The sequence below is a fragment of the Alternaria hordeiaustralica genome (genome assembly GCF_023758085.1).
Source record: "Alternaria hordeiaustralica strain BMP 2776 chromosome Unknown scaffold_11, whole genome shotgun sequence".
In the NCBI taxonomy this organism is placed as follows: Eukaryota; Fungi; Ascomycota; class Dothideomycetes; order Pleosporales; family Pleosporaceae; genus Alternaria; species Alternaria hordeiaustralica.
In genome coordinates this window covers 315,484-328,222 of record NW_026056783.1, presented here as the reverse complement: position 1 = coordinate 328,222, position 12,739 = coordinate 315,484, and the positions used below count along the sequence as shown (strand labels likewise).

Genomic DNA, 12,739 nt, shown 5'->3' with positions numbered 1-12,739 from the left:
TCGTCGGTCGGAGGGTGCAGTATCATGGACTCTCATTGGGAGTCGCTGCATAGTGGCTCACCAGCCGGGGCGCATTTGGCTCAGGACACTCGATTTAGGCATCAAGATAGGGCGAAGCATGGTTTCCCTGTCGAAGCAGTTGTCGTACGTTGCTGGAAGGCAGCATCATGGCACTAATGATGATGCTATCATTCCATGAGTGGCAGTAGAGATAGCGAGCGGATGCGCCTGGGCTGTTTCGACGGCTGTATGCACCCTCCAGTCCATTCGAGTTGTCGCCTCACGGCTCAGGCATCAAGCTCGATCCGCAAAGGGGTTTAGTCGGCAAGAGCTCCCAGTGTCTTGGGCTTTCCGGGCGCATTTGGGGGCGGTGCGTCCCGTGTCTCTGGTGATGGAGACTGGCGAGTGGTGGCGGGGAACTGTAGGTGGATTAGAAGGACTCGACGCTTGTGCGCCGTCGCAAGTCGAGAACAGCCCACTCGGATGACTTTGCGCTGCCCCTGCGTCGGCGCGGGGGTGAGACGACGTGACTATCTTCACAGCGTGTTTGCTGTCAAAGTGTCAAAAGATTATCCGGCGGCTCTGCGCAGGGGTTCAAAAATGCTCGAGAGTCTGGAAATAGCGAGACGCAGGAGATGCACCGCTCTTGGTACGGTATCCCCGCACATGGCTTGCACGCCACATGGCCACGGCTGACCGTAAAGGCCGTACGAATGGGATAAGGTGATGGTCATAGAAATTAGCTATCTCGTGTCGGTCGTCTGTATCGGGGGTCTTTGCGCAAAGTCAACGCGGGATACTAGCTTTGTGGGCCCTTTCTAGATATCTATGAACGCCATGGCGGTGCTATGGCCAGCAACTGATGCTCTGTGTCGGCATCATGCTCCAAGTTTGGCAACAAGGCGGTCTTCAATACCCTCCAATATCCATCGATGCTCTAGCACCTCCAGATTCTCGGCTTCGTTGAGAAATAGCTTATCCGGATCCTGCTCAGGACCCATCATGCCGCCCGCGCCTGGGTTGGCCATGGCCATCTGCTGAGAGACTTGGTTGGCAGCTTTAAATAATACTGTTAGCTTGACTGACTTGACCTGAGTAGGCAAATGCTCTTCCCGACATACCATTGTTGTTCCCCAGAATGAAGTTATAGACGGGCTGGAGCCCGAACAGAGTCAGGAAATACCATGACAAACTAGACACCCATCTGACGTCCAGGTCGCGCGTGCCAACTCCAGATTGCAGCATAGACTTGAATTGTGGGGTCAACGGGAAGGGTAGTTTCACTGTGCATATCGGTTAGCAACAGATCAGATTTGCTTTTACAGCTCGGGAGCAGCCGAATGTCAGAATATGCCGACCAAACGCGCCAACTAGTCGCAACCATCATTCCGACGCATACAAGAGACCAGCCACTCGCTTCGCCCTAGAAGATAGCGCCTGTAGGAACTGCTCCAGAGCTAGGCAAAGCGAAAGGCCACGCAACATGTACTCCGGTATCGACATTCGACGAACGAACACGGGAAGACTCAGGCTCGCTCGGTTCCATGTGAGACTCGGTCCTGTCGTCTGAAGGATTTCGGGATGCAAGAATACTCTTGATCGCGAGCCGCTTTCCCCTAGGGTGCAGGAGTATTTATAGAAAGGCAGACTTACTGATAACGAAGCCAGAGAAGAAGGCATTGATCCATCCCATGATCAAAGTCTGTGGGATCATCATCGTCATCTGCCCCTTCATCATGCCCATCATGCCCTCCATCGCCGCAGGATCGCTCATAGGATTCGGCCTGGGTTTCCCCCTCAGCTCCGGCTCAGCCAGAAACTTTCCTTCCTGGTAGGCCTGCACCATGTAGGCTTTGCGGGTCGCGAAGGAACCGGGCGAGAGGACCTGGGCATTCGTGCGCAGGTTGACGCCGCGCACGAGGGAGCGCTGTTGCCGGATCTTGGCGAGGTCGTGCTTCTTCGGGGTCGACTGGAGGAGTGTCATTGCGTAGTGGCGGAGGATGCCTGTCAAGACCTGGATGTATGTTAGCATCTTGTATATTCAAAGGAATTGAATGCACTGTACCATGACCACCGTAATGGGGAGCAGAATCCACCAACTGTAGAATTATCAGCCATCTTCGTCATATAGCAACCAACACCAGAACGTACAACAGGGCGGGATCCCGGTGGATCGTCTGAACTACAGGCTGTCCCATGGTGCCGGTAGTAGAGAGAGATGCGCGGGGTGCGGAGGGGGTGTGGGAGGTGAAGGTCGGTGGTGGTGGTTGTTGCTCGACGATGATAGCTCGCCGCTGAGGCTCCGGCGGGATGTTGTGAGACCAGGGTCCGCGCTTTGCGCTTATGGAAAGGTGTCCAAAGCTACATCACCAACTGCGCAACGAGCCCCAGGCTTCACGACTACTTCTGCTCTTGTTGTGACTACAGGAACTATACAATCACAACTTCACGATGTCGGCAACACAGAAAATCGCAGTCCACTCCCTCGCCGGTATGCTTCCATTCCCGCCATCGCAACCATGTATGCATTCGCCTACAGACCATATCTAATACTCGCGATCAGACCTCAAGAACACGACCGACGACGCCCTCCCCAACTACCTCAACAGCCTCAAGTTCAAGCAGATCCACACACAGACCGATGTGCGGTTAGTCCTCGGCTACACGGCCGTCACCATCGCCGGCGCACTCTTCTACTACGATTGGAAGTTCGGCTGGGAGGCCAGCAAGCCCTACACACTGCCTGCTGTCGTCGCGTACTTCCTGTTGAACACCGCATTCAGTTATTGGCTATGGTTTGTGGAGAAGGGTGTAGTGTATGAGGGAGAGGGCAAGACAGGCAGGGTATGTTCACATGCTTGATCTCCATACCTACGTATTTGATGATACTGACAACACCAAGGTGAGGATATCCTCCTCCACAAAGAAGCACATTCCAATCTATGAATGCGACGTCGTCTTCACACCCGCTCCCTACGCCTCGAATCCCAAACAAACCATCCACATCCGCGCGCCCCTGACCCGGTGGTTTACCTCGGATGGCTACTTTGTCGCGAAACCCTTCCAGCAATGGCTCGCTTCTGAAGTGCCGGTGATCGGCGCTGCGGACCCCAACAACGTGGTAGAGGAGATCGGTCGCGGAAGTGCGGGCATGGACCAGACGATGAACCTGAACAGCTCGAATGCGGTGGACATCTTGCAGCAGCTCAAAGCAAGTGGTGCCAAGTTCGCGAGTGGAGATGCGCAGAGAAGGCGGTAGAGGATCATATAAGGATAGTTGGGGCTCAGGAAGGAAAGGAGACTGGCGTTGAGGTGTCGGCAACTTTACGTGGACCATCTTGCTTTGAAGGAACGGCAAAAGCGTCACAACTGTTTGGCGGGGCATTGAAAAGGCCTTTCTTTGCTGCGAACGTCATTTTCGCTATCTAGGAATACTATGCAATGGCTAAGCTATGTTAAACGCCAACAAATGCGCATGAATCCGACCTTTTGGTCGGTTCCTACTATCCAATCTGGCCCTCTGACATGGCCCAATCTATGACATCTCTTGCTCAAGCATGGGCAATACCTCAAGCTCCCTCTGAATAATTCTCTCAAACTCCTCTCTGTCTATGCCTGATGCTCTCGCCAACCGGAACAGGCTCTTGATATCCGTGCTGATATGTTGCTTGATCGCAAGCTCGGCCTGGCTGTAGTTCTCTGCCTTTCGCTCTAGCCTCTCGACCGAGTTGGTCGATGCCGAAGAAGAGGGTCGGGGGTGGCTCAGGGCATTTGCGGTAGCGCCTTGGTCCTGCTCGATGGACTCGAGATGTACCGCGCTGTCGTTGCCATGAACGCCGCTGCCGTTCAGAAGACCGCTTGTGTGTGCCGGTGGCATCGACGAGTCGTAGCCGTTCGGGCCCAGGTTCGTTGTGTCGAGGGGCTCGGTCTGCGGTTCGCGCGTGTAGCTGAGAGCGTTGCCATTGAGCGTCGACTCGCCAGCTGCAGGCTCCTCTTCGTCTGGGTCGTGCGCATCGAGCGCTGGCTGCACTTCCGACGCGTAGCGCTCGAAGTACTCGAGCTCTGACTGCGACGGTCCGATCTGCGTCCGGCCGCTGGTTCCTGGCGCGGGGGATCGCCTAGGCTGTGGTGTTCGCCCGGGCGTCTGGTCGTATGCAGCCCAGTAAGACCCGTCGTCCTCTTCTTCTGCTTCCTCCGCAGCGGGTGCGGGTTGGACCACGGCTTGGTAGGGTGCGACGCCGTTGTTCTTGACCGACACAGACTTTCGCCTGAAGCCAGCCTCGTCAGCAGTGGGAACGTTCTCGAACCACTCGGTGCCGTCGTCAACGTCTTCTGTTCCTCTCAGCTCAGCCAGTAGCCAGCGGCTTCCGCCTTCTCCACCAGTGCACCAGAGGTATGTTGGGATGATTCCATATTCACCCAGTATCAACTTGGCGTGTAGGGTCTCGGGGTCTGATCGTCGGTACAGTATCTGATCTGGTTCCTCCACTTCAATCTCCCCAGCAGCTGGGTGGGGTTCGACATTTATCTTCTCGATGATTTGCGGTAGTCGTGACGCGATGTCTCGGTCCCAGCACAACAGCGACAACCACTCGTTGGAAGATAGAAGCTGTACGCGTTGGCGGAGGATAGGCGATAGAAGGGGTAGAAGACCCGGGGGTACGTCTTTGGAGGCATTTGCTGTCGACAGACAGGCCAGCAGCGGCGGGAGCAGTTCCCTGGAATCGGGCCGTGGGATGAGTTCGTTGAGCCCAGGCATGGCAGCGGTGTGAAAAGATAAGTTGGGTATGGTGTGAAAAGATAAGTTGGGTATGGTGTGAAAGGTTGATCGCGCTGATTGTGCCCACTCGAGAATACAAGGAGCGTCTAGTATCTGGTACTGCGATCGTAGAGTCGATTGCTCCTAAGCAAGACGCCGTAATAGACAAGCCTAGGACGTTTCGTAGGCTTTGTGCTTTTCGCGTCTTTATTGTTTTGCAGAAGCCCGTACACTTAAGGCGCTTGCCGCTAGCACAGTACTATCAGGTGTTGTGCAACGCTCCAATGCTCTGTGGTGCTGTTCGTGCTGCGTGTAGGGTGCGGGCTCCGTCTGGTGATGCTATCACATGCGAATGTGGCCAGTGACGCGCAGAAATTCGCTGACGCAGATGCGGGGAAGAGAGGAAGCGACAATTGGCAGACTGTAGGACTGGAGTGAAAAAGGAAGAGGAAGAAGAAGCGCCCTGAGGCACATCTCGTCCCATTTTCGCGTCCAGCGGTGCTGCAGAAAGAGTGGATGCTGCTGTTGTTAGCCTCCGCTCCACCGAAGGGTGACTGCCGTAGACACACCGGTTGCGACTGCCCGCACGCCTGGATCGCGACCATGGAAATGGTTAGCCCCATCTCCGAGCCTCATCAATCAGACACACTCTACATCCCGTGCCCCGATGCGCCCAGAGCTCGCGGACTTTCCTCGACAAAGATTCCAAGGCTCGCAAGAAATTATTCCGTCGGCTTGAGGCTGCTTCTACTGGTCCTGGCCTCACCAGTCCAACGTAGGGTAAGCATACATCTGTAGTACATGTTCGGTACATCCTCCCTGCACAAGCACTTCGATACCTAGGTACGCTCTATCTCACGATGGCATCAAAAGTCCGTGGGAGAGGCCTGCAGTGACGTCAGCTTTTACGATCGCCAGCCCTGGATCGACACAACATCTGCACAGGACCCTCATTCCGGGTACCTTACATGTTCCGGTAGTAGTACTCGAAAAGCTGTTGCGACATCCATAGCCTGGCTCGGATCTTCTGCCTGCGGCTGCGTCTCACCTGGCGCCGGCATGCCGACTCGCCTGCTATTTGAGCAATCTCGCGATGAGGACTATATGCATAGCCCGCTAGATCAAGCGGCGCGTTTCATGGCCACTGAAATCAGACCATTGCTGTCACTCGTGGCTTCGGCGTCTACCATAGTATGCGGCACTCGCAGCTATATATCACAACCTATGAGTGCGGCGCACTATACATGTATCGTTTCCAGGCGAAGCGATCCTGCCATTTCCGCCATACTACTCGCCCGCAGCGATATGACAGCATAGTTCTCGACACCTAGCCTAGATCAAGGTAGTGTACGCTGAAGACAGCAGGTCGATGTGCTCCTTCGCCATATTCCCGTGAGCCCCACAACAGCCCGGGAGACCATCCGGCTTCGCTCATAATCCAAAACTGGGGCCAGCCACTACCTTATCCGCTTGCGACGTGGCTAGGAAAGCTTCATCTCTAGGCGTGGCTGAATCGCTGATCATGCAAGGCAGTCCATGCTGCTATATGCCGTCACATCGCGACATTCGCAAATCAGCGACGCGAACAGCAGCGCAACCTCGTCCGTGTTGTCCATCGCACGCGTCTGATTACTAGCAGGCTTGCTACGTCGCTGGTATGCTCTCCAAAAGAGCAGTTCTAGGCTTGGCCTGCCTTTATATAGCATCAGCGTTCGGCTGCTAAACAGCTAAGCGCCAGCCTACGCGGGCGCACAACAAAGGCCGCTGCATGTTTCGCACCTCGAGCGCGGTTTGGAGTGACCGCCTCAGTAGATTTTGATGACAGGAGTTACTACAAGCATCACGCATAGCAGGTTGAATTCGCCATGAGTATATCATCTTGAAGCATAGCCACCCGCTCGCCCCATGTTCAGCCCCCTGCTCCCGCTTCTGTATAGCAACTGAGGCTGTGCCGTTTGTATCAAGCCTGCCAAGAGCGTGTCACGCATCTGCAAATCTGCCTCGAGACGCCAGTCAAGCTCACAGCTACCGTCGCGCCGTCGCGCTTGTTTTCGGTCGTTGTGCCTCTTTCTCACGACCTCATAGACATCTGGACTGCCTGCGCCCACACTGTTTCGAGACGGCGAACTTCTGCTTGGCGTGCATCGCTCTACCCCGGTCTTACCATTCTGGAGATCTTGGGGGGAATCAGCCTTGACCGGTGCCTCGACTTTCGCTCGTTGCTGCCGCTGGCTCCACCGTCGACGTCGAATTCCACTCTGTTTCTACCAACCATCCGCGCACTTTACGCCGCTTCTCTGTTGTTCGCGCGCGCCGTTTCCCGATTTCGCTCGCGACCCACCCTGAAGCTGTCAACATCGTAGAGTGCCGGCACTGCCTCTAGCCTCAACGGCTCCAAACTTCCGTCCTGTGCGAGGCAGATCGCCATCCAGCTTCAAGCTACAGCAGCCTGTCCTCTTTCGCTTTCAGCCGCACTGCGATATTTCTCTCCCTCGTTCCGCCATCCCACCAACCTATCTGGGTAACTGGACGCGCTGCGACACTTTCCCCTCATCTGGTTTTCTGACTTTCGCAATATTCAACATCAGTAACCTTCAGGCAGCACTATGCCGCCCTGAGCAGCGCTGGCTACAGTCACGTTACCCTCCACACCACTTGCCCGTCGCAATCATTTGTTAATCGTCGCGACCTAATCTACTATCGACTCCACTTTCAGGTTGTTCCTTACAGCCAAAGTAATCATGCAAGCAGTCGATACGCATACACAGCCCTACCAGGACCCTCGGCGTCAGCCACGCCACCCTCAGGATGTGCAGACTAGCGGCTATCAACTTGCGCCTACTGGCGGCAACTTCCTAATGCCAGACGCGCAAGGCACATTCACGTACTCTGCAGAGCCGACATCCATGGTTTACGATGGGTCCATGGTGTCGCTTCCCTCATCCAGCACCCCTGGGCAGGAATCCATCTTCACTCCTAACGTTGGATCCTCTCTCGACTCCTCATTACATCCGGACATGTCATATCCACCACCGAATGCCTACAATCAAGTTCAAAGCTACGGTCTTTCTCCGGGATCCTACTACGGAAACGGACAGAACATCTCGCCCTCGCATTCAGTTGAGCATTTTAGCCCAGAAACAGGTTACATGAGCGATCCCAGTCACCACGATCTCAGCGCTTACGCAACACCAAACTTCAATGGACACGTTCTCGATGAATTCTCTGGCCTGACTTTTGCCGATAACGGTTCGGCCAGTAATTTTCCGGCATTCCAAGAGCATGTTGACATGTCAGCCTTGACCTCAGGAACGCTGAACACGTACAACGCTCAGCCAAGCAACCACCTCAGTAACACTTCGTTAAACCCGCACCATCAATTAATGTCGCCCAGTGCGACGAACAATTCCAGTCCGGCACTAGGCGATGAGAGCTCAGCCTTCCCCTCTATGCAGTACAACGGGAACATGTCGACGCCGCCAAACCAGGCGAATCATCTACCGCATACAACACCTATCAAGCAAACACACAGTCCAGCTCTAACGAACAGTCCCGGAAACATGTCAATGGCAAACCCAAGGCCCCTCACACGACATTTGACGAGTCCCATTGTACGTGTGGAGAACTATAGCAGAGAAGATTCGCCTTCGCGTTCCGACAATAGCATGCCTGTCAGCAAGCACAGCTATGGCAGTCGTCATTCCGGTAATCACCTATCACCGTATGCGCATAACGGTGACTCGGATAGTGAAGCGGAGCCTCACGAGAACGTGCATTCGCGACCAGGAGTCCGTGGACCCGATCGCAACGAGGACGGGTCCTGGCTCACGACAGGACAGTCGGGGCAGAACGGTGTCAACCCTGACGAGCGCCGCCGGATGGGTGACGCATGGATCCCCAGCATAGAGGAAATTGCAGAGCAACGCTCGAAGGATGAGAAGAAGCTTGAAGTGCAGGAGTGGCTCACTAAGAGTGAGGTCGGAAGCGAGGCAGGCGATGTAGGGCCTTCGAACAATCTACTCAAGCCCATCACGGGTCGTCGTCGAGCGAAGAGTCACAACGACATTCAACGCCGGGTTCTCCCAGATAGCTTCGGTCTGGGTGTGCGTACCAATTTCGACCGTATAGATGATTCGGGTATACCTGGACCTGGGGTGTACATTGACGAACGAAGCGATTACGGGGACTACGATTACGACGATGACGAGTCGGCAGAACCTGAATCCCCACCCGCTGCGATCGATATCAACGCAAGCCATATAGAGAACTCGTACTTTCCTCCGACACAAGAACTTATACCAAAGGATGGTACTGCTGTCAAGCCATGGGTAGATGGACCGTTGCAGCCACACCCGCCAAACCCATCGGCTCGATATCAGCCGCCCACATCCAATGCTGCGATGATGCGCTTCTTGGTGCGAGCGAAGGACGTTGAACAAGCTTCACTTGCGGCAACCGTTGGCTCACGCCGTCTCAGCGAGTCTGATATTGGTAGCATACGTGCAGCTCCCGGTGTTATCAAAGTTATCGAACCCGAGCCAAGAAAGAGCAAGGAGCGACAACGGCGGCCCAGCTTCTTGGAAAACATTCTACCCAAACGTACACCAAGCAATATACTCAAGCGCAAGGGCAGTATACCAGTGCAGCAGTCTGATGCAGCCTCGGACAAGTCCAAGGAGCCCATCATGGAGAAGCCGAAACGTATAGGTAGTTGGGGTCGTCCAAAATCTCCTCGAGTTGATACAAACCTAAGCAGTCATAGCAAGGACGGGGGACAACTTAGTTCAGTAGGTCTGTCTGCGGCAGCGGGCCCGTGGTACAAAGGTCCCAAAAATGCCATCAGACGTACTCGAAGCAGGAGCGATATCGGGAGAGGGAGATCGCCTGGGCTGGCTGAGCTGATGACGCAGCACGGAGGTCCACCGATGCCTATGTTAGCTTCACCGCTCGCGGACACAGAGGCCACGAAGCCTTCCGCACAGCCAAGTCCAGCTGGAGACGATGATGACGATGACCAAGACCCCGTTAGTATGGATCTGACGGTCCGCACCGATCCCATCGTCCCAACGTACGACGGCTTCAGAACTCATGCTAGACAACTTAACCCACGCCTGGCTGATTTCATGGTTGAGCGTATCACCCAGGAGCAAATGCGCAGATACAAGAGATTATTGGAGTTCAAGGTCAAGCATCTCAACGCCGTACAGCATAAGAATTGTGCCTCTGCAAAGTTTTGTACTGACCTCGGTGGTGAAGCGAAGCAACTTCCTCCGAAAGCTGGCGCCAAGGATGCCGAAACTCCTTTCATCGGTTTCCAGGTCACTGCACCTGGTTCTTCCGACGATGATGGCGAGCCCCCGCTAGAAGGTAATGTGGCTCCTGCCGCGTTCCCATCAGGTGTACCTCTTCCCCCTGTCAAGCGCCTGCCGGCCGAGTTCGAATGCACGTTGTGTTTCAAGGTCAAAAAGTTCTACAAGCCGTCCGATTGGACCAAACATGTGCATGAAGACGTACAGCCTTTCACGTGCACCTTCCCCAATTGCGGGGAACCGAAATCGTTCAAGCGCAAGGCGGACTGGGTCAGACACGAGAACGAGCGACACCGTCAGCTGGAGAACTGGACATGTCAGATTGCAGATTGCAACCATACCTGCTATCGCAAGGACAACTTCGTGCAGCATCTCGTTCGTGAGCACAAGATAGCTGAGCCACGGCAACGTACCCGAGCCGCTCACAAAGACGCGACAGTAACTGGTGACCAGGGTCAGATGAGCAAGTCTTAATGTTTGAGATCTCGCTAACGCAAAGGCAGATGACATTTGGGCCATTGTCGAAAGATGTCGTCGCGACACGACTAAGCAACCCAAGGACGAGCCATGCCGGTTCTGTGGCAACATCTGTACGAGCTGGAAGAAATTGACTGTTCACTTGGCAAAACACATGGAGCAGCTCAGCATGCCCATTCTTACGCTTGTGGATCAGAAGCAGCTCAACGCGGACAGCATCATTAGCCCCGTGGTAGAGCTACCCGAAAGCCGCAAGCTCTCCATCACTCCAGGCCGTTTGCCACTAGATAACCCGTCGCGCTACAATCCTAATGCCGCATATGCACCTGGTATCGACCCTCACAGTCTTTACCCTCAGGAAACAAAATCTCAGGCAGGATCTACGCCGATGCAAACCTACCCCCCACCGCAAATGGCACCGCCACCGACTCAGACTAGCGGTTATGCGAACTATGTGGCAAACAATGCCACAAATTTCACGAACCAGACCTACCCAGGCCTCCAGGTCCCTCGGAAGCCACACAATGGCTATACCAACGGGCTGCAGATTCCTAGTCAGCCATACCAGAATGGGAATATGCAGAATGGGGTGCAACAATATGGCATGAATCCTGTTAATACCGTTCAACAGCAGCAATCGCTGTACACGGACTCTCCGGTCGACGCTACGACTACACCTTTTCCTTCCTACTACACCCAAGAGCCGCAGGGCTTGACGACTGAGATGCCGAATATGGGTTACGATACCAACAACGCTATGTCTTACCAGCAAGGCAGCACTTACCCTGCGATGTCATATCTGACGGCACAACACAACTATCAATACCAACATCAACAATAGACGGGGATGGATTATGGGAGGGGTTTCGATCGACACGCCCATAGGATAGGCGTAGGATCTGATTTTGTTTTGGCTCACGTTGATTTCGTACGATATCCACTCTTGCACAGCGGAAGAGGTTTTCATGTTTACGAGGCGAATCTGGTTTAGACGCGTTACGATACCTACTGTCGCTTCGGATTCGAATTGGATCGACTACATTGTCGCATCTGATGGTGCAATAGGCATGCATGGTACTATAGACATCGGCGCGTTAATTGCATCAATTTTTCAATGCCACGATTCTCCCTATTCTGTTGTCCGCTCCATACGATATAGTACCATTGGTGAGATACATCGTAGACTGGAAGCTGCGACCCACTTAAAGCCCCTAGGTACCTTCCACTCCACAAGGGCGTGATTGCACAGCAGCCATCGCCAGCGCCAGTAAAACTCCGTTGCGCGAGTGCAATGCCTGACTTATTTTCAAACTTTCAGCCCCCGCGCCCTGTCATACACACATCAGCGCGGCGTGCTAAATCGATCGCGCCGCCGGGGAGGAACCCGGTCCGAGGCTGTGATTGGCCGCATGCGTCTCCCACGCACATGGAGGACTCTCGACACAGCCACCCGCAACTTGGAGTCCTCCATCTGCAATTCGGTGAACGGCTCGCTAGGTGCATCCCCAGCACGAATGAGCTGTCAGAAAGAGAAAGAGGGCAAAGAGGGCACCGGTCGCCTTCCTGGTAGCGCCCCTGCGCGAGGAGGACTGGGAGGCCGCCCACATGCGGCGCACCCTCGCCATCGCGATCACAGGCATACAACTGCGATAACCACTGCGTGTGGAAAGAACCCGTGACGACATACTACAGTGCCCTTTTTACCCATCTCGAATCGAAGTCCTCCGATACAGCCAGTGCAGGGCAAGTGCACGCGATGAGGTGACAGCGTCTTGGTATTGAAGCCTTTCCTCACATCTCACCGGCAGGCAGCGCATGCCCGTGCGCATGGGACACGAAACGGAGGACCTCACACACATTACCTGTTACATGTACCCATCTGGCTTGTCATCTTAGCAGATTGGGGCGGTGTGCTGCAGCTGGAATCTACTAATGCACAGCTGCGCGCCTGCTCCTCTGAAACGGTTTGCGTACGGCGTTCCTTGAGGCAGGCGTAAGGCTTCCATATCGCAGCAGGCTGACGAGTTGAGATTACAGGTATGTGTTGTTGTTGCCTTTTCTATACACTCATTTCTCTTCTTGTCTCTACTCATACATTGATGCTTGTACGATGACGATGCCTCTTTCCATGTTCGAAAGCTGGTTGGGATGAATTTGGGTGGCATGGTGATGCCTGAGGCAGCCCCGAAAGATG

General features: G+C 54.5%; 4 protein-coding genes across 4 annotated transcripts; 2 read left to right on the top strand and 2 right to left on the bottom strand.

Annotated features, from left to right (window-relative positions):
* Positions 1 to 878: 878 nt before the first annotated feature.
* J4E84_006039 (uncharacterized protein) lies at positions 879 to 2,198 on the bottom strand (the record flags this gene model as incomplete). Its single annotated transcript, XM_049388631.1, has 5 exons — positions 879 to 1,057; positions 1,122 to 1,283; positions 1,654 to 2,014; positions 2,066 to 2,099; positions 2,152 to 2,198. 5 exons carry the CDS (start codon positions 2,196 to 2,198, stop codon positions 879 to 881), a joined length of 783 nt encoding a protein of 260 aa, XP_049243530.1.
* A 253-nt stretch (positions 2,199 to 2,451) lies between these two features.
* Positions 2,452 to 3,259, top strand: J4E84_006038 (uncharacterized protein; the record flags this gene model as incomplete). The annotated part of the gene is made up of 3 exons (XM_049388630.1): positions 2,452 to 2,491; positions 2,564 to 2,844; positions 2,903 to 3,259. 3 exons carry the CDS (start codon positions 2,452 to 2,454, stop codon positions 3,257 to 3,259), a joined length of 678 nt encoding a protein of 225 aa, XP_049243529.1.
* Positions 3,260 to 3,535: 276 nt separating this feature from the next.
* On the bottom strand, positions 3,536 to 4,759 carry J4E84_006037 (uncharacterized protein; the record flags this gene model as incomplete). The annotated part of the gene is made up of 1 exon (XM_049388629.1): positions 3,536 to 4,759. One exon carries the CDS (start codon positions 4,757 to 4,759, stop codon positions 3,536 to 3,538), a length of 1,224 nt encoding a protein of 407 aa, XP_049243528.1.
* Positions 4,760 to 7,500: 2,741 nt separating this feature from the next.
* On the top strand, positions 7,501 to 11,386 carry J4E84_006036 (uncharacterized protein; the record flags this gene model as incomplete). Its single annotated transcript, XM_049388628.1, has 2 exons — positions 7,501 to 10,522; positions 10,572 to 11,386. 2 exons carry the CDS (start codon positions 7,501 to 7,503, stop codon positions 11,384 to 11,386), a joined length of 3,837 nt encoding a protein of 1,278 aa, XP_049243527.1.
* Positions 11,387 to 12,739: the final 1,353 nt, after the last annotated feature.